The 27,945-nt window shown below is 48.8% G+C and overlaps 1 protein-coding gene across 1 annotated transcript; it reads left to right on the forward strand.

Moving 5' to 3' along the window:
• Window positions 1-353: 353 nt before the first annotated feature.
• LOC115543632 (rootletin) lies at window positions 354-27,945 on the forward strand. Its single transcript, XM_030356049.1, has 74 exons — window positions 354-747; window positions 2,580-2,642; window positions 3,029-3,112; window positions 3,207-3,269; window positions 3,552-3,677; window positions 4,248-4,352; window positions 4,541-4,657; window positions 4,876-4,929; window positions 5,153-5,215; window positions 5,325-5,387; window positions 5,556-5,642; window positions 7,098-7,166; window positions 7,288-7,350; window positions 7,431-7,493; window positions 7,665-7,790; window positions 7,957-8,043; window positions 8,538-8,606; window positions 8,729-8,791; window positions 8,872-8,934; window positions 9,054-9,140; window positions 9,635-9,703; window positions 9,826-9,888; window positions 9,969-10,031; window positions 10,151-10,237; window positions 10,501-10,653; window positions 10,726-10,788; window positions 10,925-10,987; window positions 11,213-11,299; window positions 11,445-11,513; window positions 11,638-11,700; window positions 11,782-11,844; window positions 11,945-12,007; window positions 12,236-12,322; window positions 13,282-13,350; window positions 13,472-13,534; window positions 13,615-13,677; window positions 13,922-13,984; window positions 14,227-14,313; window positions 14,898-15,050; window positions 15,131-15,193; window positions 15,328-15,390; window positions 15,620-15,706; window positions 15,852-15,920; window positions 16,043-16,105; window positions 16,187-16,249; window positions 16,350-16,412; window positions 16,654-16,740; window positions 17,736-17,804; window positions 17,926-17,988; window positions 18,069-18,131; window positions 18,376-18,438; window positions 18,681-18,767; window positions 19,148-19,300; window positions 19,381-19,443; window positions 19,578-19,640; window positions 19,870-19,956; window positions 20,102-20,170; window positions 20,298-20,360; window positions 20,442-20,504; window positions 20,605-20,667; window positions 20,909-20,995; window positions 21,375-21,527; window positions 21,608-21,670; window positions 21,805-21,867; window positions 22,097-22,183; window positions 22,615-22,683; window positions 22,806-22,868; window positions 22,954-23,016; window positions 23,152-23,214; window positions 23,369-23,431; window positions 24,115-24,177; window positions 24,284-24,346; window positions 24,968-25,096; window positions 25,345-27,945. Exons 1-74 carry the CDS (start codon window positions 354-356, stop codon window positions 25,623-25,625), a joined length of 6,237 nt encoding a protein of 2,078 aa, XP_030211909.1. The 3' UTR covers window positions 25,626-27,945.

Raw genomic sequence — 27,945 nt, forward strand, 5'->3', positions numbered from 1 at the left:
TATTTAAGTTTGTGTGCGTGTTTGTATAAGTGTGTGTGTGTGTGTGTGTGTGTTTGTGCGTGTATAAGTATGTGTGTATAAGTGTGTATGTGTATAAGTGTGTATGTGTGTGTGTGTGTGTGTGAATAAGAGTGTGTGTATAAGTATGTGTGTGTGTGTGTGTGTGTGTATGTGTATAAGTGTGTGTGTGTGTGTGTGTGTGTGTGTGTGTGTATAAGTGTGTGTGTGTGTGTGTGTGTGTGTGTGTGTGTGTGTGTGTGTGTGTGTGTGTGTGTGTGTGTGTGTGTGTGTGTGTGTGTATAAGTGTGTGTGTGTGTACCAGGAGGTGTAATCCTGCCAGACTTGCCAGCAGAATGAGCTGTGTTGGGGTGCTGCTGGTTGTCCTGCTTCTCCTGGCCTCCGGACCAGGTCTAGCCGGGTCCTCGGGTCCTGGTCAGGCCCAGTCTACGCCCGACCCGGGCCCGGTGGGGGTCCAGGGGGAGGGGGTAGACGTGCTGTTCCTCTGGGACCACCTGACGGGTCTGAAGGACCTGGTCCTCCGGCTGAGCGAGCAGGCGGTGTCCCAGCGGCTGGTCCTCAGGGGCCTGGAGACCAGGGTCCAGGACCAGCAGCTGGCCTCCCTGGAGACCTCGGAGCGGGTCCGGGACCTGGAGGCCCTGCAGGTCCAGGTGAACCTCACCCAGGACCAGGTGCTCGGACTGACCCGGTCCTTGACCAGGATAGAGGATCTGGAGGAGCAGAACTCAGGTAAACTCAGACCCAGGCCTTGACTCTGAGCTGGCCTGGGTCTTTTCCTCGGGAATTAATTAGAACTAAAGTCTAGAGTGAGAACCGGCGGGACTGGAGATGTGTGTCTGTGTCGCAGAGCAACCAGCGGCTGATTTAGCCGGCCGGATTCAGGTCCAACGTGCTTGACCTGGTGCTTGTTCCCACTAGCTTGTTGTACTGCTGACGTAAACGGTCATCTCAAAGGTTTTCCGCTCCGTTCTCTGTGGCGACACTTTCTGGGCTAGGCCATGATGGTTCCATAAGCTCCTCCCCACAGTGTTCCTCGTTCTAGACGGATGGACGGGACAGTTGTTGACAGCCAACCTGTTCAGTGCTATGAGGAACCTGGTGGAGGAAACGACTCCATGCCTCTAGATTACCAGGAGGTGGCCGTAGTAACCTTGAGCAGTGATGGATGTGGGCCACGTGGAAGTGGGACGCGATGTTGGTGGGAGGATGGAGTGATGAGGCTGGAGTGATGAGTGATGGAGTGATGAGTGATGAGTGGTGAGGCTGGAGGGATGAGTGATGAAGTGATGAGTGATGGAGTGATGAGTGATGGAGTGATGAGTGATGGAGTGATGAGTGATGGAGTGATGAGTGATGAGTGATGGAGTGATGAGTGATGAAGTGATGAGTGATGGATTGATAAGTGATGAGTGATGGAGGGATGAGTGATGGAGGGATGAGTGATGGAGGGATGAGTGATGGAGTGATGAGGCTGGAGGGATGAGTGATGAAGTGATGAAGTGATGGAGGGATGAGTGATGGAGGGATGAGTGATGGAGGGATGAGTGATGAAGTGATGGAGTGATGGGTGATGGAGTGATGAGTGATGGAGTGATGAGTGATGGAGGGATGAGTGATGAAGTGATGGAGTGATGAGTGATGGAGTGATGAGTGATGGAGTGATGAGTGATGAAGTGATGGAGTGATGAGTGATGGAGTGATGAGTGATGGAGTGATGAGTGATGAAGTGATGAGTGATGAGTGATGAAGTGATGAGTGATGAAGTGATGAGTGATGGATTGATAAGTGATGAAGTGATGAGTGATGGGTGATGAAGTGATGAGTGATGGGTAATGAGTGATGAAGTGAAGAGTGATGGGTGATGAAGTGATGAGTGATGAGTGATGAAGTGATGAGTGATGAAGTGATGATTGATGAGTGATGGGTGATGAAGTGATGAGTGATGAAGTGATGAGTGATGAAGTGATGAGTGATGGATTGATAAGTGATGAAGTGATGAGTGATGGGTGATGAAGTGATGGGTGATGGGTGATGAAGTGATGAGTGATGAGTGATGGGTGATGAGTGATGAGTGATGAAGTGATGAGTGATGAAGTGATGAGTGATGAAGTGATGAGTGATGGAGTGATGAGTGATGGAGTGATGAGTGATGGAGGGATGAGTGATGGAGTGATGAGTGATGGAGTGATGAAGTGATGGAGTGATGAGTGATGGAGTGATGAGTGATGGAGTGATGAGTGATGGAGTGATGAGTGATGAAGTGATGAGTGATGAGTGATGAGTGATGAAGTGATGAGTGATGAAGTGATGAGTGATGGATTGATAAGTGATGAGTGATGGGTGATGAAGTGATGAGTGATGGGTAATGAGTGATGAAGTGAAGAGTGATGGGCGATGGGTGATGAAGTGATGAGTAATGAAGTGATGAGTGATGAAGTGATGAGTGATGGGTGATGAAGTGATGAGTGATGAAGTGATGAGTGATGAAGTGATGGGTGATGAGTGATGAAGTGATGAGTGATGAAGTGATGAGTGATGGGTGATGGGTGATGTGGTTTCAGTTCTGGAGCCCCGGCTGGACGCCCAGGAGGCCGAGGTGGATCACCTGAAGAATAAGAACACAGGTGGGTCTTATTACTCTCACCTGTGTAACCTGTCTAACTCACCGTTACCAGTCATACTCACCTGTTACCAGTCAAACTCACCTGTTACCTGTGTCACTCACCTGGGACCTGCCTCATCCTTACCTCTCTAACTCTGACCTGCTACTTGTCTGACCCTCACTTGTTACCTGTCTGACTCACCTTTTACCGATCTCACCATCACCTGTCTAACCCTGACGTGTTACCTGTCACCTGTGTAACTCACCTGTGACCTGTGTCACCCTTACTGTTACCTGTCTTACCCTCACGGTTACCTGTCTCACCCTCACCTGTCTCCCTCAGCAGTAACCTGACTGACACCTGACCAGGGTTGCCTTGGTAACCAGGTGTGTGTTTCCTGTCTGCAGAGCTGTTGGAGAAGCTGCCCTTCCTGGTGATGAGGCTAAGAGCGAGCGAGAGCACAGTGGAGCAGCTCAGGAGGAGGAACGCAGGTGAGACTAACCTGTCTTTGCCTGGTCCCAGCGTCCCATTAACTATACACAACTACTCACAGCAACTCTGCATTGTGTGTGTGTCTGTGTGTAGTGCTGTCAGCCAGGATGTGTTCCGCTGAGAATCAGATTGAGGAACTCAGGAGACAACGTTCAGGTCTGACACACAACTACACGTTTACACACATCGACAAAAGAACACACAAAACCATAAAGAAACCTGGTAATCAGGTAACCTGGTCTCCAGTGTGTAGTTTAGCTGTTAACCAAATGGTTTGTGGTATGTAGTTCAGTAGGTGGCCTGGTCTCTAGTGGTGTGTAGTTTATCTGGTAACATGGTCTCCGGTGGGTAGTTTAGCTGGTAATCTGGTCTCCAGTGGGTAGTTTAGCTGGTAACCTGGTGTCCAGTGGGTAGTTTAGCTGGTAACCTGGTCTCCAGTGTTCTCAGTGGTGCGACCAGGAGATAATTCTGGGACTTCAGAAGGAAGTGCTAAGATGGCAGAGTTGCAGAACCGGATGGACTCCTGCTCTGCCCAGCTGAGCATTCTCCAGACACAGAGTGACAGTAAGGGTCGTACACCTAACCCTAACCCATACGCCTAACCTACTTAATACAACCCAGTGGCAGACTCAGGCTGTTTGAAGGGCAGGGGCGAAAAAATCTAAAGGACACATTCTGCACAACATGGGGCCCAACCAGCCTGCAAAAAGCTATGATGCATCATGTATGGCACTTTCTCTCGTATTCACCACTCTAGAGGGCAATTTTTTTCAACCATGTAGGCACTGTAAGGGCATTAAAAGGGCACTCATTGAGGCACGTTATCGAATTTTCTTGTTCTGGGGCTCATCATCATAATTTATTGTATGAAGGTGCACCAGAGGGCACCCAATCATTTTTTTCACAGCCAATATGGCACTTTCTCTCGTATTCGCCACTCTTGAGGGCACTATTTCGACCATGGAGGCACGGGGGGGGGGGGGGGGGGGGGGCATTGATACAACCCTAACACTAACCCTACCTGACATACACCCCTATGTGATTAAAAGCATAAAGTGTACAACAGGAAGTGATGAATACAAATATGTGAGGTTGTATCAGAGGCCAGCAGGGGTTTGTGGTTTATGATTTCAGACCATACAGAGACACTGGTATCCATGGAAACCAGACTAGTTTCCGTAGAGATGCATCTGGGTTCGACCTCCATCCAGGTGGCGCAGCCGTTGGCAGAAAGTACAGGTGTGTAGCTACCTGGTCGTTTCCAGAGGAGCCAGTATTGATGGTCACAAATAAACTCAATTATCTACAATAGGTTATCATTTAATGAAATATAAAAGAACATCATATAAAAAAATATAGATGTAATATATTAGGCAGTAATTTTCTCTACTCAGTAACGTTCTCTTATGGATCCTAATGTTCTTTAGGGTCCACTGAACTGTCCGATTTAAGGAGAAGGATGAACGAAACCCAGAACCGGTTGGATCTGATGACCAGACTTACCACCAGTACACCCACCTCCACCGGTACACCCACCTATACAGGTACACCCATCTGCACAGGTACACTCACCTGCAAAGGTAACACACCTGAAGAGATACTTACATGTCTGCAGGTAAAAACGTATCACTTAGTAGATCCCTTTCAGCTAACCCAAAGGGTTTCAGCTATCCCTAACGGTTAGGGTTAGCTGAAACATGCATAACTTGGGTTAGGGCCTAACCCAACACATGAAAGATAAAGGTCTAATTGTTCCTTTCAGCTGAGCTAGCCGCTGTGAGGGGGCAGCTAAGGGAACTGGACGGCCGGCTAACAGGTAGGACCCCCATCTTGATGCCAGTGCTTGCATGTTCGGGCAGAGCTGTTAAGTCCAGTTTTGCAATGTAATGCGGGGACTCATAGACACCATGGTTTATAACTGTGGATGTGATGGTTTCAAGTTTTGACAGTAATCTAGGTAATGTGATTGTTTTTGACAGTAATCATGTGATTGGTTATGGCAGTAACTGAGGGTTTTGATTCAGTTACTTGATTCTCAGACCAGGAGAGCTCGCGGTCTGCTCTGGAGGACCGGCTAGATGTCAGTGCGAACGGGACTGAAGGTATGGAGGGATTCGCAGTGGTTTATGTAGTCCAGCAGTGTGTGTAACAATAAACCAATATATTTAATATTAACATAATGAAAGCCTGTGTGTTGGGACTTCCTTCCAGCAATGGAGTCCAAAGCGAGGTCCAATGAGAGCACTCTGTTGGAGCTACAGAGGAAGGTATCAGGTACGTTTATCTACTCCCCCTAACGGCATCTCCTGCTTATATCTCCCACAATGTGAGGAGGTGATATGAGGATGTGCTGTTAAGGTATTGACCAGAACAGGAGGTGTGGCCCTCCTCATTGAAGGTCAGTCTGTCCTGGTTCCCAGCAGCTGTTCTCTCTGCTTCCAGACCACACCTCCCAGCTGCTGAGGGTGGAGACCAGAGTCAACATCAGCCAATCCCTGATGGAGCACCTGGAGACCCAACTGAACAGAGGTACACCTCTAGACCCAACGCCACACAGGAACACCTCTAGACCCAACACAACACAGGAACACTTCTAGACCCAACACAACACAGGAACACCTCTAGACCCAACACAGGAACACCTCTAGACCCAACACAGGAACACCACTAGACGAGAAACATGAGATTTGCTATCAACTGGACTTGAAGATCCTCTGGACATCTAACCTAAGATCTAACCTAAGACTTCCTCCAGTGGCCAGAGAAACTTGAATATCCTCCCTCCAGAAGTGATGTCCAGATGAGTCCAGACCTCCTCATGTCATTCTCCACTCTAGTTTCAGACTTGGAGGCTACGGGGAGCGCCACCAGCAGGCAGCTGGAGGAACTGCAGGAACTGACCAAAGGTATTTACACTCTTATCTCGTCTCACACGTTTGCCGAGCTACGGTCTGAACATCGGAAGGTTCTGGACTTCCAGACTCGAGAAGCGCCTCTGACTCGTCTGTTTCTCCAACGACTCTTACAGCCCAGGAAGCCGAGCGTGTTGCCATGGCAGCCAGAGTGACCGCTGGGGAGAGCCAGAGAGAAGGTAACACCATTGCACTTTCACGCCGTTAATCTGCTTATTTGATTGGATCATTGAAATATATCTGAGATCAGAGAGCTCAGGTATAGCATACATTAGCATAGCAACGGCCTACATGAGCTTAGCTACTTAGCCTACATTACACACTCAACAGGGTGTCTATAGCCTACATTAGTCCTCGGTTCCAGTCTAGTTATAGTGTGCTCTTCCCTCAGGGTTGGAGGAAGGACTGAGATCCACACAGATCCTTGTTGAGGAGATGCACACCCAGAACAACGGTGAGTCTGCTAGAGGTTCTGCTGACTTCCTGTTCCCTAGCTGCTCTCTGGTGGTTCTTCAAGGTTCTCCTCTTCACCCTAAGGCTGCTACTCCTCCTTGTATCTCCTCCAATGTGAGGAGGTGATATGAGGAGGGGCTTTTAGGGTATTGACCAGAACAGGAGGTGTGGTACTCCTCATTGAAGGTCAGTCCGTACTGGTTCCCAGCAGCTGTTCTCTCTGCTTCCAGACCACACCTCCCAGCTGCTGAGGGCGGAGACCAGAGTCAACATCAGCCAATCCCGGATGGAGCACCTGGAAACCCAACTGAACAGAAGTACACCTCTAGACCCAACACTACACAGTTACCATAGAGAAACAGTTCAACTGACAAGACTGGGGTCGGAGAAGAATACCATCAAAATATCATTCCTCCGTCCTTTTCTCCCATGTTTCCTCATCTGCATAAAATATGTGAGGTTTTAGATTTGTTATCAACTGGACTTGAAGATCCTCCAGATATCTAACCGATGATATAACCTAAGCTGTCCTCAAGTGGCCAGAGAAACCTTGAATGTCCTCCCTCCAGATGTGATGTCCAGATGAGTCCAGACCTCCTCATGTCATTCTCTACTCTAGTTTCAGACTTGGAGGCCACAGGGAGCGCCACCAGCAGGCAGCTGGAGGAACTGCAGGAACTGACCAAAGGTATTGACACTCTTATCTCGTCTCACACGTTTGCTGAGCACGGTCGGAATATTGGAAAGTTCTGGATGTCCAGACTCCAGAAGCGCCTCTGACTCGTCTGTTACTACGACAACTCTTTCAGCCCAGGAAGCTGAGCGGGTTGCCATGGCAGCCAGAGTGACCGCTGGGGAGAGCCGGAGAGAAGGTAACACCAGTACATTTTCACGCCGTTAATCTGCTTGTTTGATTGGAAAATTGGAAAATATCTGAAATGTATACTTACAGCTCTGGAGTCCAGGTTAGAGGCTGAGGAGGCCGCTTTGAAGACCCTGAAGACAGAGGGCTCAGGTATAGCCTATGTTAGCTTAGCCACAACCTACATGAGCTTTGCTACAACATAGCTAATTTACACGCTTTACTATCCTAGCTACAGGCTAGATCCCTTCTCAGGCCTAGGTTCTATCTATAGCCCACATTAGTACTCAGGTCCAGTCTAGTTGTAGTGTGATCATTCCTCAGGGTTGGAGGAAGGACTGAGATCCACACAGATCCTCGTTGAGGAGCTGCACACCCAGAACAACGGTGAGTCTGCTAGCGGTTCTGCTGACTTCCTGTTCCTTAGCTGCTCTCTGGTGGTTCTTCAAGGTTCTCCTCTTCACCCTAAGGCTGCAACTCCTCCTTGTATCTCCTCCAATGTGAGGAGGTGATATGAGGAGGTGCTTTTAGGGTATTGACCAGAACAGGAGGTGGGGTCCTCCTCATTGTAGGTCAGTCTTTCCTGGTTCCCAGCAGCTGTTCTCTCTGCTTCCAGACCACACCTCCCAGCTGCTGAGGGTGGAGACCAGAGTCAACATCAGCCAATCCCTGATGGAGCACCTGGAGACCCAACTGAACAGAGGTACACCTCTAGACCCAACACTACACAGGAACACCTCTAGACCCAACACAGGAACACCTCTAGACCCAACACAGGAACACCTCTAGACCCAACACAGGAGCACCTCTAGACCTAACACAACACAGGAACACCTCTAGACCCAACACAACACAGGAACACCTCTAGACCCAACACAACACAGGAACACCTCTGGACCCCACACAGTAATACCTGAAGACCCAACAGAGTACTGGTACACCTGACAAGACTGTGGTCAGAGAAGAATAGCACAATAGATTATTCCTCCATCCTTTGCTCCCATGTTTCCACATCTGCGTAAAATATGTGAAAGATGAGATTTGCTGGACTTGAAGATCCTCTAGATATCTAACCTAAGATCTAACCTAAGATCTAACCTAAGACTTCCTTCAGTGGCCAGAGACACCTTGAATATCCTCCCTCCAGAAGTGATGTCCAGATGATTCCAGACCTCCTCATGTCTTTCTCTAATCTAGTTTCAGACTTGGAGGCTACAGGGAGCGCCACCAGCAGGCAGCTGGAGGAACTTCAGGAACTGACCAAAGGTATTTACAATCTTATCTCATCTCACACGTTTTCTGAGCTACGATCTGAACTTTGGAAAGTTCCGGACATAAAGACACCAGAAGCACCTCTGACTTGTCTGTTTCCACGACGACTCCTTCAGCCCAGGAAGCTGAGCGGGTTGCCATGGCAGCCAGAATGAACGCTGGGGAGAGCCAGAGACAAGGTAATGGCAGTACGATTTCATGCCGTTAATCTGCTTGTTTGATTCGAAAAATTGAAATATACCTGAGGCCTTATTTACAGCGCTGGAGTCCAGGTTAGAGGCTGAGGAGGCCTCTTTGAAGACCATGAAGACAGAGTACCGAGGTATAGCCTACCTTAGTTTAGGGCTATTAGGGTATTGACCAGAACGGGAGGTGTGGTCCTCCTCATTGAAGGTCAGTCTGTCCTGGTTCCTTCCCAGCTGCTGTTCTCTCTGCTTCCAGACCACACCTCCCAGCTGCTGAGGGTGGAGACCAGAGTCAACATCAGCCAATCCCTGATGGAGCACCTGGAGACCCAACTGAACAGAGGTACACCTCTAGACCCAACACTACACAGGAACACCTCTAGACCCAACACAGGAACACCTCTAGACCCAACACAGGAACACCTCTAGACCCAACACAGGAGCACCTCTAGACCTAACACAACACAGGAACACCTCTAGACCCAACACAACACAGGAACACCTCTAGACCCAACACAACACAGGAACACCTCTGGACCCCACACAGTAATACCTGAAGACCCAACAGAGTACTGGTACACCTGACAAGACTGTGGTCAGAGAAGAATAGCACAATAGATTATTCCTCCATCCTTTGCTCCCATGTTTCCACATCTGCGTAAAATATGTGAAAGATGAGATTTGCTGGACTTGAAGATCCTCTAGATATCTAACCTAAGATCTAACCTAAGATCTAACCTAAGACTTCCTTCAGTGGCCAGAGACACCTTGAATATCCTCCCTCCAGAAGTGATGTCCAGATGATTCCAGACCTCCTCATGTCTTTCTCTAATCTAGTTTCAGACTTGGAGGCTACAGGGAGCGCCACCAGCAGGCAGCTGGAGGAACTTCAGGAACTGACCAAAGGTATTTACAATCTTATCTCATCTCACACGTTTTCTGAGCTACGATCTGAACTTTGGAAAGTTCCGGACATAAAGACACCAGAAGCACCTCTGACTTGTCTGTTTCCACGACGACTCCTTCAGCCCAGGAAGCTGAGCGGGTTGCCATGGCAGCCAGAATGAACGCTGGGGAGAGCCAGAGACAAGGTAATGGCAGTACGATTTCATGCCGTTAATCTGCTTGTTTGATTCGAAAAATTGAAATATACCTGAGGCCTTATTTACAGCGCTGGAGTCCAGGTTAGAGGCTGAGGAGGCCTCTTTGAAGACCATGAAGACAGAGTACCGAGGTATAGCCTACCTTAGTTTAGGGCTATTAGGGTATTGACCAGAACGGGAGGTGTGGTCCTCCTCATTGAAGGTCAGTCTGTCCTGGTTCCTTCCCAGCTGCTGTTCTCTCTGCTTCCAGACCACACCTCCCAGCTGCTGAGGGTGGAGACCAGAGTCAACATCAGCCAATCCCTGATGGAGCACCTGGAGACCCAACTGAACAGAGGTACACCTCTAGACCCAACACTACACAGGAACACCTCTAGACCCAACACAACACAGGAACACCACTAGACACAACACAACACAGGAACACCTCTAGACGAGAAAGATGAGATTCGTGATCAACTGGACTTGAAGATCCTCTAGATTTCTAACCTAAGATCTAAACTAAGACGTCCTCCAGTTGCCAGAGAAACGTTGAATGTCCTCCCTCCAGATGTGATGTCCAGATGAGTCCAGACCTACTCATGTCATTCTCTACTCTAGTTTCAGACTTGGAGGCTACAGGGAGCGCCACCAGCAGGCAGCTGGAGGAACTGCAACATGACTTGTCCGTTGCTACGACGAGTCTTTCTGCCCAGGAAGCTGAGGGGGTTACCATGGCAGCCAGAGTGACCGCTGGCGAGAGCCAGAGAAAAGGTAACATTTTCACGCCGTTAATCTGCTTGCTTGATTGGATCATTGAAATATACCTGAGATCTATATTTACAGCGCTGGAGGCCAGGTTAGAGGCTGAGGAGGCCGCTTTGAATACCCTGAAGACAGAGAGCACAGGTATAGCATACATTAGCATAGCAACGGCCTACATGAGCTTAGCTACTTAGCCTACATTATAACTCAGGTCCAGGGTGTTTCTATAGCCTACATTTGTACTCGGGTCCAGTCTAGTTATAGTGTGATCTTTCCTCAGGGTTGGAGGAAGGACTGAGATCCACAAAGATCCTCGTTGAAGAGCTGCACACCCAGAACAACAGTGAGTCTGCTACAGGTTCTGCTCACTTCCTGTTCCCTAGCTGCTCTCTGGTGGTTCTTCATAGTTCTCCTCTTCCCCTTATGGTGATTCTCCTTCTGGTATCTCCTCCAATGTGAGGTGATATGAGGAGGTGCTTTTAGGGTATTGACCAGAACAGGAGGTGTGGTCCTCCTCATTGAAGGTCAGTCCGTCCTGGTTCCCAGCAGCTGTTCTCTCTGCTTCCAGACCACACCTCCCAGCTGCTGAGGGTGGAGACCAGAGTCAACATCAGCCAATCCCTGATGGAGCACCTGGAGACCCAACTGAACAGAGGTACACCTCTAGACCCAACACAACACAGGAACACCTCTAGACCCAACACAACACAGGAACACCTCTAGACCCAACACAGGAACACCTCAAGACCCGGCTCAAGTCCAAATGAGTTCAGATCTCCTCATGTCCTTCTCGACTCTAGTTTCAGACTTGGAGGCTACAGGGAGCGCCACCAGCAGGCAGCTGGAGGAACTTCAGGAACTGACCAAAGGTATTTACACTCTTATCTCATCTCACACGTTTGCTGAGCTACGGTCTGAACTTTGGAAAGTTCCGGACATCCAGACTCCAGAAGCGCCTCTGACATGTCTGTTTTTCCACGACGACTCCTTCAGCCCAGGAAGCTGAGCGGGTTGCCATGGCAGCCAGAGTGACCGCTGGGGAGAGCCAGAGACAAGGTAATGGCAGTATGATTTCACGCCGTTAATCTGGTTGTTTGATTGGAAAAATTGAAATATACCTGAGGTCTATATTTACAGCGCTTGAGTCCAGGTTAGAGGCTGAGGAGGCCGCTTTGAAGACACTGAAGACAGAGAGCTCAGGTAAAGCCAACGTCAGCTTAGCGACCGCCTACATGAGCTTAGCTACTTAGCCTACATTAGTACTTGGGTCCAGTCTAGTTATAGTGTGATCTTTCCTCAGGGTTGGAGGAAGGACTGAGATCCACACAGATCCTTGTTGAAGAGCTGCACACCCAGAACAACAGTGAGTCTTCTAGAGGTTCTGCTTACTTCCTGTTCCCTAGCTGCTCTCTGGTGGTTCCTCAAAGTTTCCTAATCACCCTAAAGCTGCATCTCCTCCTAGTATCTCCTCCAATGTGAGGAAGTGATAAGAGGAGGTGCTTTTAGGGTATTGACCAGAACAGGAGGTGTGGTCCTCCTCATTGTAGGTCAGTCTGTCCTGGTTCCCAGCAGCTGTTCTCTCTGCTTCCAGACCACACCTCCCAGCTGCTGAGGGCGGAGACCAGAGTCAACATCAGCCAATCCCTGATGGAGCACCTGGAGACCCAACTGAACAGAGGTACACCTCTAGACCCCACACAACACAGGAACGCCTCTAGACTCACCATAACAGGGTCTAGTACACTTCGAGACCAAAAAGAGAACCAGCACACCTGACAAGACTTGGGTCAGAGAATAATACCACTCAAAGATTATTCTGCCATCCTTTGCTCCGATGTTTCCTCATCTGCAAACCATATCTGTGAAAGATGAAATTTGTCATCAACTGCACTTGAAGATCCTCTAGATATCTTATCTAAAATCGAACCTAAGGGTGCACTCACACTAGGCCATCTGGCCGAGGCCGTTGGCCGTTTTCACACCTAACCGTGCTCAAATGGCCCCATTGTTCTCTGGCCTGCACTCACACTATGCCATCTGGCCGTGGCCGTTGGCCGTCGCAACTGTGGCCTGGTGGCCACGGTAGGCTCTTGTACACACGTCATCATGTCGTAAGTAACACGTCATCACCAAGCGTCCGCTGCATGGACCATAATAAAGTCTGTCGCCAGTCAGAATTCTAACAACAATGGACAACAACACAGAGAACACAGCTCGCACTTCGCTGAGTCTTTTGCTTATTTGGATACATGTTTACCGTTTAATGGGAAAGAAGGCTTGTCGCCTTCATTATGTCCGTGGTCGTCGCATGGACTATACATCATCCAGCTCAGGTTGCGTAGCCGTGCGTGTGCGCGTGTCGGCTCATTAGCATCTGTACCGTAGCGGCCCGTACCGTAGCAGCACACCTCTCCCAAGTGGCCAAATTGGCCTGGCCTGGCCAGACTGGCCACACTCACACTGGCAGATTTGAGCACGTTTAGGTATGAAAACGGCCACGGCCACGGCCACGGCCAGATGGCCTAGTGTGAGTGCACCTTAAGATGTCCTCCAGTTGCCAGAGAAACCATTATACTCCTCCCTCCAGATGTGATGACCATGTGAGTCCAGACCTCCTCATGTCATTCTCTACTCTAGTTTCAGACTTGGAGGCTACAGGGAGCGCCACCAGCAGGCAGCTGGAGGAACTGCAGGAACTGACCAAAGGTATTTACACTCTTATCTCGTCTCACACGTTTGCTGAGCACGGTCTGAACATTGGAAAGTTCTGGACGTCCAGACTCCAGAAGCGCCTCTGACTCGTCTGTTGCTATGACGACTCTTACAGCCCAGGAAGCTGAGCGGGTTGCCATGGCAGCCAGAGTGACCACTGGGGAGAGCCAGAGAGAAGGTAACACCAGTACATTTTCACTCTGTTAATCTGCTTGCTTGATTGGATTATTTTTATATATCTGAGATTCTTATTTACAGCGCTGGAGTCCAGGTTAGAGGCTGAAGAGGCCGCATTGAAGATCCTGAAGACAGAGAGCTCAGGTATAGCCTACTTTAGATTAGCGAAAGCCTACATAAGCTTAGCTACTTAGCGTTCATTAGTACTCTGGTCAAGGGTGTGTCGATAGCCTACATTAGTATTGAGGTAGAGGCTGTGTCTATAGCCTACATTAGTACTCAAGTTCAGGGTGTGTCTATAGCCTACATTAGTACTCAGGTTCAGGGTGTGTCTATAGCGTACACTAGTATGTGGGTCCAGTCTAGTTATAGTGTGATCTTTCCTCAGGGTTGGAGGAAGGACTGAGATCCACACAGATCCTCGTTGAGGAGCTGCACATCCAGAACAACAGTGAGTCTGCTAGAGGTTCTGCTCACTTCCTGGTCCCTAGCTGCTCTCTGGTGGATCTTCAAGGTTCCCCTCTTCACCCTAAAGCTGCTACTCCTCCTAGTATCTCATGCGATGTGAGGAGGTGATGTGAGGAGGTGATATGAGGAGGTGCTTTTAGGGTATTGACCAGAACAGGAGGTGTGACCCTCCTCATTGAAGGTCAGTCCGTCTTGGTTCCCAGCAGCTGTTCTCTCTGCTTCCAGACCACACCTCCCAGCTGCTGAGGGTGGAGACCAGAGTCAACATCAGCCAATCCCTGATGGAGCACCTGGAGACCCAACTGAACAGAGGTACACCTCTAGACCCAACACAACACAGGAACACCTCTAGACCCAACACAGGAACACCTCTAGACCCAACACAACACAGGAACACCTCTAGACCCAACACAGGAACCCCTCTAGACCCAACACAGGAACACCTCTAGACCCAACACAACACAGGAACACCTCTAGACCCAACACTACACAGGAACACCTCTAGACCCGACACTACACAGGAACACCTCTAGACCCAACACAGGAACACCTCTAGACCCAACACAGGAACACCTCTAGACCCAACACAACACAGGAACACCTCTGGACCCAACACAGTAATACCTGGACACCCAACAGAGTACTGGTACCCCTGACAAGACTGTGGCCAGAGAACAATAGCACAATAGATTATTCCTCCTTCCTTTGCTCCCATGTTTCCTAATCTGCATAAAATATGTGAAAGATGAGATTTGCTGGACTTGAAGATCCTCTAGATATCTAACCTAAGATCTAAACTAATACGTCCTCCAGTGGCCAGAGAAACCTTGAATGTCCTCCCACCAGATGTGATGTCCAGATGAGTCCGGACCTCCTCATGTCATTCTCTACTTTAGTTTCAGACTTGGAGGCTACAGGGAGCGCCACCACTAGGCAGCTGGAGGAACTGCAACATGGCTTGTCTGTTGCTACGACGAGTCTTTCTGCCCAGGAAGCTGAGGGGGTTACCATGGCAGCCAGAGTGACCGCTGGCGAGAGCCAGAGAAAAGGTAACATCACTACATTTTCACGCCGTTAATCTGATTGCTTGATTGGATCATTGAAATATATCTGAGATGTATATTTACAGCGCTGGGGTCCAGGTTAGAGGCTGAGGAAGCCGCTTTGAAGACCCTGAAGACAGAGAGCTCAGGTATAGCCTACATTTTCATAGCATCGGCCTACATGAGCTTAGCTACTTAGCCTATATTATAACTTAGGTCCAGGGTGTCTACAGCCTACATTAGTACATGGGTCCAGTCTAGTTATAGTGTGATCTTTCCTCAGGGTTGGAGGAAGGACTGAGATCAACACAGATCCTCGTTGAAAAGCTGCACACCCAGAACAGTGGTGAGTATGTTAGAGATTCTGCTCACTTCCTGTTCCCTAGCTGCTCTCTGGTGGATCTTCAAGGTTCTCCTCTTCCCCCTTATGATGATTCTCCTCCTGGTATCTCCTCCAATGTGAGGAGGTGATATGAGGAGGGGCTTTTAGGGTATTGACCAGAACAGGAGGTGTGGTCCTCCTTATTGTAGGTCAGTCTGTCCTGGTTCCCAGCAGCTGTTCTCTCTGCTTCCAGACCACACCTCCCAGCTGCTGAGGGTGGAGATCAGAGTCAACATCAGCCAATCCCTTATGGAGCACCTGGAGACCCAACTGAACAGAGGTACACCTCTAGACCCAACACAACACCGGAACACCTCTAGACCCAACACAACACAGGAACACCTCTAGACCCAACACAGGAACACCTCAAGACCCGGCTCAAGTCCAAATGAGTTCAGATCTCCTCATGTCCTTCTCGACTCTAGTTTCAGACTTGGAGTCTACCGGGAGAGCCACCAGCAGGCAGCTGGAGGTACTGCAGGAACTGACCAAAGGTATTTACACTCTTATCTCGTCTCACAAGTTTGCTGAGCTATGGTCTGAACTTTGGAAAGTTCCGGAGATAAAGACTCCAGAAGCACCTCTGACTTGTCTGTTTCCACGACGACTCCTTCAGCCCAGGAAGCTGAGCGGGTTGCCATGGCAGCCAGAGTGACCGCTGGGGAGAGCCAGAGACAAGGTAATGGCAGTATGATTTCACGCCGTTAGTCTGCTTGTTTGATTGGAAAAATTTAAATATACCCGAGGTCTATATTTACAGCGCTGGAGTCCAGGTTAGAGGCTGAGGAGGCCGCTTTGAAGACCCTGAAGACAGAGAGCTCAGGTAAAGCCAACGTCAGCTTAGCGACAGCCTACATGAGCTTAGCTACTTAGCCTACATTAGTACTTGGGTCCAGTCTAGTTATAGTGTGGTCTTTCCTCAGGGTTGGAGGAAGGACTGAGATCCACACAGATCCTTGTTGAAGAGCTGCACACCCAGAACAACAGTGAGTCTTCTAGAGGTTCTGCTTACTTCCTGTTCCCTAGCTGCTCTCTGGTGGTTCCTCAAGGTTTCCTATTCACCCTAAAGCTGCATCCTCTCCTAGTATCTCCTCCAATGTGAGGAAGTGATATGAGGAGGTGATATGAGGAGGTGCTTTTAGGGTATTGACCAGAACAGTAGGTGTGGTCCTCCTCATTGTAGGTCAGTCAGTCCTGGTCCCCAGCAGCTGTTCTCTCTGCTTCCAGACCACACCTCCCAGCTGCTGAGGGTTGAGACCAGAGTCAACATCAGCCAATCCCTGATGGAGCACCTGGAGACCCAACTGAACAGAGGTAAACCTCTAGACCCAACGCCACACAGGAACACCTCTAGACCCAACACAGGTACACCTCTAGACCCAACACAACACAGGAAAACCTCTAGACCCAACATAACAGGGTCTAGTACACTTCTAGACCAAAAAGAGAACCAGCGCACCTGACAAGACTTGGGTCAGAGAATAATACCACTCAAAGATTATTCCGCCATCCTTTGCTCCGATGTTTCCTCATCTGCAAACCATATCTGTGAAAGATGAAATTTGTCATCAACTGCACTTGACGATCCTCTAGATATCTTATCTAAAATCGAACCTAAGGGTGCACTCACACTAGGCCATCTGGCCGTGGCCGTTGGCCGTTTTCACACCTAACCGTGCTCAAATGGCCCCAATGTTCTCTGGCCTGCACTCACACTATGCCATCTGGCCGTGGCCGTTGGCCGTCGCAACTGTGGCCTGGTGGCCACGGTAGGCTCTTGTACACACGTCATCACGTCGTAAGTAACACGTCATCACCAAGCGTCCGCTGCATGGACCATAATAAAGTCTGTCGCCAGTCAGAATTCTAACAACAATGGACTACAACACAGTTCGCACTTCGCTGAGTCTGTTGCTTATTTGGATACATGTTTACCGTTTAATGGGAAAGAAGGCTCGTCGCCTTTATTATGTCCGTGGTCGTCGCATGGACTATACGTCATCCAGCTCAGGTTGCGTAGCCGTGCGTGTGCGCGTGTCGGCTCATTAGCATCTGTACCGTAGCGGCCCGTACCGTAGCAGCACACCTCTCCCAAGTGGCCAAATTGGCCTGGCCTGGCCAGACTGGCCACACTCACACTGGCAGATTTGAGCACGGTTAGGTGGGAAAACGGCCACGGCCACGGCCAGATGGCCTAGTGTGAGTGCACCTTAAGATATCCTCCAGTTGCCAGAGAAACCATTATTCTCCTCCCTCCAGATGTGATGACCATGTGAGTCCAGACCTCCTCATGTCATTCTCTACTCTAGTTTCAGACTTGGAGGCTACAGGGAGCGCCACCAGCAGGCAGCTGGAGGAACTGCAGGAACTGACCAAAGGTATTTACACTCTTATCTCGTCTCACACGTTTGCTGAGCGCAGTCTGAACATTGGAAAGTTCTGGACGTCCAGACTCCAGAAGCGCCTCTGACTTGTCTGTTGCTATGACGACTCTTACAGCCCAGGAAGCTGAGCGGGTTGCCATGGCAGCCAGAGTGACCACTGGGGAGAGCCAGAGAGAAGGTAACACCAGTACATTTTCACTCTGTTAATCTGCTTGCTTGATTGGATAATTTTTATATATCTGAGATTCTTATTTACAGCGCTGGAGTCCAGGTTAGAGGCTGAAGAGGCCGCATTGAAGATCCTGAAGACAGAGAGCTCAGGTATAGCCTACTTTAGATTAGCGAAAGCCTACATAAGCTTAGCTACTTAGCGTTCATTAGTACTCTGGTCAAGGGTGTGTCGATAGCCTACATTAGTATTCAGGTAGAGGCTGTGTCTATAGCCTACATTAGTACTCAGGTTCAGGGTGTGTCTATAGCCTACATTAGTACTCAGGTTCAGGGTGTGTCTATAGCCTACATTAGTATGTGGGTCCAGTCTAGTTATAGTGTGATCTTTCCTCAGGGTGGGAGGAAGGACTGAGATCCACACAGATCCTCGTTGAGGAGCTGCACATCCAGAACAACAGTGAGTCTGCTAGAGGTTCTGCTCACTTCCTGTTCCCTAGCTGCTCTCTGGTGGATCTTCAAGGTTCCCCTCTTCACCCTATAGCTGCTACTCCTCCTAGTATCTCATGCAATGTGAGGAGGTGATGTGAGGAGGTGATATGAGGAGGTGCTTTTAGGGTATTGACCAGAACAGGAGGTGGGGTCCTCCTCATTGTAGGTCAGTCTGTCCTGGTTCCCAGCAGCTGTTCTCTCTGCTTCCAGACCACACCTCCCAGCTGCTGAGGGTGGAGACCAGAGTCAACATCAGCCAATCCCTGATGGAGCACCTGGAGACCCAACTGAACAGAGGTACACCTCTAGACCCATCACAGGAACACCTCTAGACCCAACACTATACAGGAACACCTCTAGACCCAACACAACACAGGAACACCTCTGGACCCAACACAGTAATACCTGAAGACCCAACAGAGTACTGGTACACCTGACAAGAATGTGGTCAGAGAAGAATAGCACAATAGATTATTCCTCCATCCTTTGCTCCCATGTTTCCAAATCTGCATAAAATATGTGAAAGATGAGATTTGCTGGACTTGAAGATCCTCTAGATATCTAACCTAAGATCTAAACTAAGACGTCCTCCAGTGGCCAGAGAAACCTTGAATGTCCTCCCACCAGATGTGATGTCCAGATGAGTCCGGACCTCCTCATGTCATTCTCTACTTTAGTTTCAGACTTGGAGGCTACAGGGAGCGCCACCAGCAGGCAGCTGGAGGAACTGCAACATGACTTGTCTGTTGCTACGACGAGTCTTTCTGCCCAGGAAGCTGAGGGGGTTACCATGGCAGCCAGAGTGACCGCTGGCGAGAGCCAGAGAAAAGGTAACATCACTACATTTTCACGCCGTTAATCTAATTGCTTGATTGGATCATTGAAATATACCCGAGATGTATATTTACAGCGCTGGGGTCCAGGTTAGAGGCTGAGGAGGCCGCTTTGAAGACCCTGAAGACAGAGAGCTCAGGTATAGCCTACATTTGCATAGCATCGGCCTACATGAGCTTAGCTACTTAGCCTACATTATAACTCAGGTCCAGGGTGTCTATAGCCTACATTAGTACATGGGTCCAGTCTAGTTATAGTGTGATCTTTCCTCAGGGTTGGAGGAAGGACTGAGATCAACACAGATCCTCGTTGAAAAGCTGCACACCCAGAACAGTGGTGAGCATGTTAGAGATTCTGCTCACTTCCTGTTCCCTAGCTGCTCTCTGGTGGATCTTCAAGGTTCTCCTCTTCCCCCTTATGATGATTCTCCTCCTGGTATCTCCTCCAATGTGAGGAGGTGATATGAGGAGGGGCTTTTAGGGTATTGACCAGAACAGGAGGTGCGGTCCTCCTTATTGTAGATCAGTCTGCCCTGGTTCCCAGCAGCTGTTCTCTCTGCTTCCAGACCACACCTCCCAGCTGCTGAGGGTGGAGACCAGAGTCAACATAAGCCAATCCCTGATGGAGCACCTGGAGACCCAACTGAACAGAGGTACACCTCTGGACCCAACACAACACAGGAACACCTCTAGACCCAACACAACACAGGAACACCTCTAGACCCAACACAGGAACACCTCAAGACCCGGCTCAAGTCCAAATGAGTTCAGATCTCCTCATGTCCTTCTCGACTCTAGTTTCAGACTTGGAGGCTACAGGGAGCGCCACCAGCAGGCAGCTGGAGGTACTGCAGGAACTGACAAAAGGTATACTATTTACACTCTTATCTCGTCTCACAAGTTTGCTGAGCTATGGTCTGAACTTTGGAAAGTTCCGGACATAAAGACTCCAGAAGCACCTCTGACTTGTCTGTTTCCACGACGACTCCTTCAGCCCAGGAAGCTGAGCGGGTTGCCATGGCAGCCAGAGTGACCGCTGGGGAGAGCCAGAGACAAGGTAATGGCAGTATGATTTCACGCCGTTAATCTGCTTGTTTGATTGGAAAAATTTAAATATACCCGAGGTCCATATTTACAGCGCTGGCGTCCAGGTTAGAGGCTGAGGAGGCCGCTTTGAAGACCCTGAAGACAGAGAGCTCAGGTAAAGCCAACGTCAGCTTAGCGACAGCCTACATGAGCTTAGCTACTTAGCCTACATTAGTACTTGGGTCCAGTCTAGTTATAGTGTGGTCTTTCCTCAGGGTTGGAGGAAGGACTGAGATCCACACAGATCCTTGTTGAAGAGCTGCACACCCAGAACAACAGTGAGTCTTCTAGAGGTTCTGCTTACTTCCTGTTCCCTAGCTGCTCTCTGGTGGTTCCTCAAGGTTTCCTATTCACCCTAAAGCTGCATCTCCTCCTAGTATCTCCTCCAATGTGAGGAAGTGATATGAGGAGGTGATATGAGGAGGTGCTTTTAGGGTATTAACCAGAACAGGAGGTGGGGTCCTCCTCATTGTAGGTCAGTCTGTCCTGGTTCCCAGCAGCTGTTCTCTCTGCTTCCAGACCACACCTCCCAGCTGCTGAGGGTGGAGACCAGAGTCAACATCAGCCAATCCCTGATGGAGCACCTGGAGACCCAACTGAACAGAGGTACACCTCTAGACCCATCACAGGAACACCTCTAGACCCAACACAGGAACACCTCTAGACCCAACACAACACAGGAACACCTCTGGACCCAACACAGTAATACCTGAAGACCCAACAGAGTACTGTCTGGTACACCTGACAAGAATGTGGTCAGAGAAGTATAGCACAATAGATTATTCCTACATCCTTTGCTCCCATGATTCCAAATCTGCATAAAATATGTGAAAGATGAGAAATGCTGGATTTGAAGATCCTCTAGATATCTAACCTAAGATCTAAACTAAGACGTCCTCCAGAGGCCAGAGAAACCTTGAATGTCCTCCCTCCAGATGTGATGTCCAGATGAGTCCAGACCTCCTCATGTCATTCTCTACTCTAGTTTCAGACTTGGAGGCCACAGGGAGCGCCACCAGCAGGCAGCTGGAGGAACTGCAACATGACTTGTCTGTTGCTACGACGAGTCTTTCTGCCCAGGAAGCTGAGGGGGTTACCATGGCAGCCAGAGTGACCGCTGGGGAGAGCCAGAGAGAAGGTAACACCACTACATTTTCATGCCGTTGATCTGCTTGTTCGATTGGATGATTAAAACATATCTGAGATCTATATTTACAGCTCTGGTGTCCAGGTTAGAGGCTAAGGAGGCCGCTTTGAAGACCCTGAAGACAGAGAGCTCAGGTATAGCCTACATTAGCATAGCAACGGCCTACATGAGCTAAGCTACTTAGCCTACATTATAACTCAGGTCCAGGGTGTCTATAGCCTACATTAGTACTCGGGTCCAGTCTAGTTATAGTGTGATCTTTCCTCAGGGTTGGAGGAAGGACTGAGATCAACACAGATCCTCGTTGAAAAGCTGCACACCCAGAACAACAGTGAGTCTGCTAGAGGTTCTGCTGACTTCCTGTTCCCTAGCTGCTCTCTGGTGGTTCTTCAAGGTTCTCCTCTTCACCCTAAGGCTGCTACTCCTCCTTGTATCTCCTCCAATGTGAGGAGTGGGTATGAGGAGGTGCTTTTAGGGTATTGGCCAGAACAGGAGGTGTGGTCCTCCTCATTGTAGGTCAGTCTGTCCTGGTTCCCAGCAGCTGTTCTCTCTTCTTCCAGACCACACCTCCCAGCTGCTGAGGTTGGAGACCAGAGTCAACATCAGCCAATCCCTGATGGACCACCTGGAGACCCAACTGAACAGAGGTACACCTCTAGACCCAACACTACACAGGAACACCTCTAGACCCAACACAGGAACACCTCTAGACCCAATACAGGAACACCTCTAGACCCAACACTACACAGGAACACCTGTAGACCCAACACAACACAGGAACACCTCTGGACCACACACAGTAATACCTGAAGACCCAACAGAGTACTGGTACACCTGACAAGAATGTGTTCAGAGAAGAATAGCACAATAGATTATTCCTCCATCCTTTGCTCCCATGTTTCCCCATCTGCGTAAAATATGTGAAAATTTTGATTTGCTGGACTTGAAGATCCTCTAGATATCTAACCTAAGATCTAAACTAAGACGTCCTCCATTGGCCAGAGAAACCTTGAATGTCCTCCCTCCAGATGTGATGTCCAGATGAGTCCAGACCTCGTCATGTCATTCTCTACTCTAGTTTCAGACTTGGAGGCCACAGGGAGCGCCACCAGCAGGCAGCTGGATGAACTGCAGGAACGGACCAAAGGTATTTCAGCTCTTAACTGGTCCCACACATTTGCTGAGCTACTGTCTGAACGCTGGAAAGTTCTGGACTTCCAGACTCGAGAAGCGCCTCTGACTCCTCTGTTGCTATGACGACTCTCTCAGTCCAGGAAGCTGAGCGGGTTGCCATGGCAGCCAGAGTGACCGCTGGCGAGAACCTGAGAGAAGGTAAAACCGGTACATTTCCACACCGTTAATCAAATTGTTTGATTGGATAGTTCGGATATATTGTATGGGAGATGTATATTTACAGCACTGGAGTCCAGGTTGGAGGCTGAGGAGGACTCTTTGAAGACCCTGAAGACAGAGAGCTCAGGTATAGCCTACGTTGTCGTAGCGACAGTCAACATGAGCGTAGGTACTTAGCCTACAATAGACTCAGGTCGAGGGTGTGTCTATAGCCTACATTGGTATTCAAGTCCAGTCTAGTTGTAGTGTGATCATTCCTCAGGGTTGGAGGAAGGACTGAGATCCACACAGATCCTTGTTGAGGAGCTACACACCCAGAACAACGGTGAGACTAGCTACTACCTACTTTAGTTAGGCTACAGCAAACAGTAGCCTAGCTACAGCCTACATTAGCCTGGCTACAGCCTACAAGAACCTAGCTGTAGCCTAAATTATCCTGTTTCCAGTATAGTCACTAACATTATTAATTTCTGATTGAGGTCACTCAACTGAACTGTCTACCCTGGAGGCCAGGATGAACGCCAGCGAGAATACAACAGCAAGTATGGAGGACCATCTGTAACGTTTTCGCCCCCTTTATACCCTTTCAAGAGATACATCTCTTTGTACGTAAGGGATCATGTATAGAACGCCGGTCATTATCGGGAAAATAAGCCCCGACAGGGCGAACAGGACACCGACGCGAAGCGGAGGTGTCTTTCCTCGCCCTGAAGGGGCCTGTTTTTGACCGGCGATGTTCTATACATTATCCCGTTTATTACACGGCTACTTGCCAAAACGAAAAAATAACTTCACAACGGTGTCTTTTTACATTTACCATAGTGTTGATCAGCAGAGAAATAGTCCGCCCAAAATTGACTATTTGACGTCGCTTAGCAACCGTGGTATCACTCCGCAACCTTGCGGAGTGATACCAAAGACGTAAATCAGAGGCAAAAAATTTGCTTTCCTTGACAGCGGTTACTATATGCTTAGCAACGGTCAATTATTGAAAAATTATTCACCGCCAGAAGTCGGGAAGGACCATGCAAGTGAACGGAGCATTGCACCGCATTGAGAAGAGCCGTGTCATACATTTCAGTAGTCCCCTCCTACTATAGAATCAGCTCTAGGAACACCGTGGCTCCATACAGATTTGTTTTGAATTGTTAAAACATCCTATATTGAATGCTATTAACATAATGACAAAAATGTCCTGGTATTTCTTCTCCTCCTCCTCCTCGAGGTGTGGCTGAGAGGGCCGGGGTTCTGAGCCGGCTCTTGGCGGAGCTCCACGCCAACGCCTCAGGTCTGCCGTCTACCTGCACCACATGCCCTCTAGTGGCCACATGTAGTAACTTATCTAAAAACCTGTTATCCACGATGCGTTTTGCTCTGGACCCGTCTGTCTGTAGTCATGGAGATCCAGACGGACAGAACCGAGCGGCGTTTGGACCAGTGGATGAGTCAGAACCGAGGTTGGGCTCCTGCTGTTATATACGATGAACGAGAATCTCTCAGATAGACTTCGGGTTTGAGATGGCCATCTCATGACGTATAATCCGAAATGTCAGAATACATCGCATTGAGCTGTAGGGTTCCACCCATGCTGCCTTGCGTGCGAATTCATTTCGCGCTGCCACGCAGCATGGTCCATGGATCCGATTTTCGCCTGAGGGAACCAATCACAGAACGGGGAGGGACGGCAAGACGATGACGACGTCTATGCGACACACCGAAGCTTACGGATCCAAAATGGCAACAGACGCGTTACCTTTCGATGCAGCCTTAGATAGTGTTCTAAGTAGTTTGGAACGCAAGTTTATTTTGAAAAATAACAACTTTCGGCGTTAAACTCTTTTATTACCAAGAAGGATGTCGTTGCCCTGCTACCAACCGGCTTTGATTGGCTATGAGCTGCGTACAGACTCATATGATAGACATTCGTAGCGCCCAATAAACGACTCCGGGCAATCGTAAACCACGCCTCAAATACGAGAAAATGAATGTGCGGTTCCCAGACCTGTCCAGGTAGAGCGCCAGCGCCCCCGGGTGGCCTGCAGCGGTACCTCACCCCAAAACCCCCCTCCCCTTCCCAGAACGGCCCCGAGTGGCCTTCTCCGCCGGACTCAGCGACTCCGGAGCCATCGGACCCTTCGGCATGGAGACCACCCTGGTGTTCACCAAGACCCTCACCAACGTCGGCCAGGCCTACAACCAGACCACGGGTACTAACTAGTGCTAACTATTACAGCCAACACTAACTCGTGCTCAGTGGGGTGTTGACGTCGTAGCATTCTATCGTTTGTACCATCTGTAAATGGACAGAAGTGTGTCTATCTCTCGTAACTTCCTGATTACCTCTGGGTTGGCCAATCCGGTTCCTGTGTGTTTGGATCTTCTGCCGAAGTGTGCGGAAACCCCAAGTCAGCCTATAGCGTGCTCACGTTCATCCGTGTGTCATGACTTCCTGCAGGCATCTTCAGGGCTCCGTTGAGAGGCCTCTACTGCTTCCTGTTCACGGTGGCGGACTTCCTGAAGGGCTACCGGGGGGTATACCTGTACCGGAACGAGGAGCGGGTTCTGTTCAGCCTGGAGCTCAACGGCCACGGCGGCTACGCTAGCAGCTCGGCCGCCACGCCCCTCCTCCTGGAGGCCGGGGAAACCGTCAGCCTCCGTCTCCCTGGGAGCTACCGTCTCTATGACGACAACCGCAACTTCAGCCTCTTCTCAGGATTCCTGCTCTTCCCTCTGTGATCCAGAGATCAATAGACTGAATGACTGATCGATCTATAGATTGACCCATGATCTATAGATCAATAGACTGATCGATCTGTAGATGGACCCATGGTCTATACATCGATAGACCGATGGACCGATCGATCTATAGCTCGACCCATGGTTTATAGATCAATAGACTGAAGGAATGATCAATCTATAGATGGACCCATGGTCTATAGATCCATAGACTGATGGACAGATCGATCTATAGATCGACCCATGGTCTATAGATCAATAGACTGATCGATCTATAGATAGATTCGTGGTCTATAGATCGATGCATCAATTGATCAATAGAGACCTTGCAATCGATCAATCAATATGCAGATCTATGGAACCTGGACTCAAGATGAATGGTCAGATGTATCGATTAGTGATTGGTTTCTAAACAAGGTCATCACGGTCTGAACAGGAAACAACTTTTTGCCTCATCCATCCATTGTTATATAGCCCATCATTTTAGGCCTGATAAAGTTCTGATGAAGCCTGTTATAGTCCTGATAAAGTCCCGTTATAGCCTGATAAAGTCCTGTTATAGAACATAGTTATGGTTATAGCCAATAGTTACGGTCATGTTATAGTCCATAGTTACGTCATGTTGTAATTCATAATTATGGACTGCACATGTTATGCGTCTCCATGGTGATACTGATGGAGCCGGAGAAGCTCTTAAAACGTGTCACCAAATCTTTTATTGTCTTTCAGGGGAGAGGAGAACAAACAGTAGGAAGAATACGTTTACGCCAGCAGTGCAAAGACAAGCAGTAATTTAACCCATTTATATACATTTGGTCTTTAAAAACACATTATTAAGATCTGTTTTATTAAAATCAAAGCGGTGTGACCCTTAACCCTTTACAAAAGCCATCTGTTAGTCATCTCTAACAGAGAAATGGAGCGTCGTCTGCACTACAAATCCGTTATATTATAAAACACCAATAGGGGGCGCCACTGACCATGCATGACGGCTCCGTGATGGCCGTGGTTTGCTTAAACAACCTTATTTAAAGTATTAATCTCAAATGCATGTTAATAAATGTCTGTTAAAAGACCGAATGAGGTAACACCCAGCAGTGCTCTCTTGCCAGGCCATTATTATAACTAAGAATTAGTTCTTAATTAAAGGTGCTATAAAACATGGACCCAGAGTGTTCAAAATGATTACTGCAGTGCAGCCCAAACGTACAACAGTGGAGAGTTGTCTCCGCCCAGACTCCAAGCTCATGTTGGTTGCCAGGTTGAGGACACTGAACAAACATGAGCAAAGATGAGCCGAGCAAAACACAATATCTCTTTCGATAAGCCCAGTTATTCCATTACGATACTGAAAAGCGACATCAAATCCTTCTGGCTCTAAGCAGTCTCGTGTTTCTTTGTGTGTGTTTCTTTGTGTGTGTGAGCCGGCGTAGGGTTTTTTCCAGTGTCTGCTAGCGATTAAACGGAAACTAAGGCCGAACAAAGCCAGAAAGATCCATCACTACAGACAATGAAACTTAAGAAACAAGTGCAAATCCAAAGCCAACCGAACCCAACTGGTGTAGTTATTGAGGCGTGGCCAAGGGGCCAATGCCAACTGAGACTTCAGAGGGCTCTCTGGGAGGCCATGGAACTGAGGTCCAAAAACACCTGAAATTACCACTTATCGCCATAGGGGTCGCCAAAAGGAACTAAACGGAAATCTTCGAGATCATCATATTAAATAGGACATTATTTAAAATAGACAAGGTTATTAAAAAAAAGTTATTCAAATAAGACTCAAATATTTAAGAATGTACAGTGATGGAAAAAGAGGAATTTAAGTTCTATCTTGTGCACATAGGAGTCATAAACCACGGGTCATGTAAACGGGGTTAAGGGGGAAAAGTTCACCTGATTTTGTTCATGATTATTCACAGGCTCAGAACCAGGGTTCTGCAGGAAGACAACGTTAAGTTAACACTGTAAGGAATAAAATGTACCTGGTTAAACGCCCGAACAACGGAATGCCTACTGTACAACATGACCTCTGGTCATTGGATAAATACAACTGGTGATGGTGACTCTTACAGGAAGACGAGAGGTCGAGCTGGATTATTAAATGCAGACTTGCAAATCTATCTTTGACAACAGCAGAGTACTTTTTTTTGGGTACCTTGTGTCGATTTAGCGATCAGTAGCCTTTTTTTTAAAAACCAGTTCAAGTTCCAGCTTGAACTCCAGTAGACTGCTGGTTGTCATTCAAGGCACTGGTCCTATGTAGCGCATGGCTGTAGTGTCGACCTCGTAGTGTAGGTCAGGGTTCGTCAGCAAGCTAACA

The sequence above is a fragment of the Gadus morhua genome, chromosome 5 (assembly GCF_902167405.1).
Source record: "Gadus morhua chromosome 5, gadMor3.0, whole genome shotgun sequence".
In the NCBI taxonomy this organism is placed as follows: domain Eukaryota; kingdom Metazoa; phylum Chordata; class Actinopteri; order Gadiformes; family Gadidae; genus Gadus; species Gadus morhua.

Excerpts from the sequence above, each read along its gene's own strand:
- LOC115543632 (XM_030356049.1), top strand. The coding sequence starts at position 354 with ATGAGCTGTGTTGGGGTGCTGCTGGTTGTCCTGCTTCTCCTGGCCTCC. Across the intron at positions 9,889-9,968 it reads TGGGGAGAGCCAGAGACAAG|CGCTGGAGTCCAGGTTAGAG; the intron begins GTAATGGCAGTA and ends CCTTATTTACAG. Across the intron at positions 23,432-24,114 it reads CAGCGAGAATACAACAGCAA|GTGTGGCTGAGAGGGCCGGG; the intron begins GTATGGAGGACC and ends CTCCTCCTCGAG.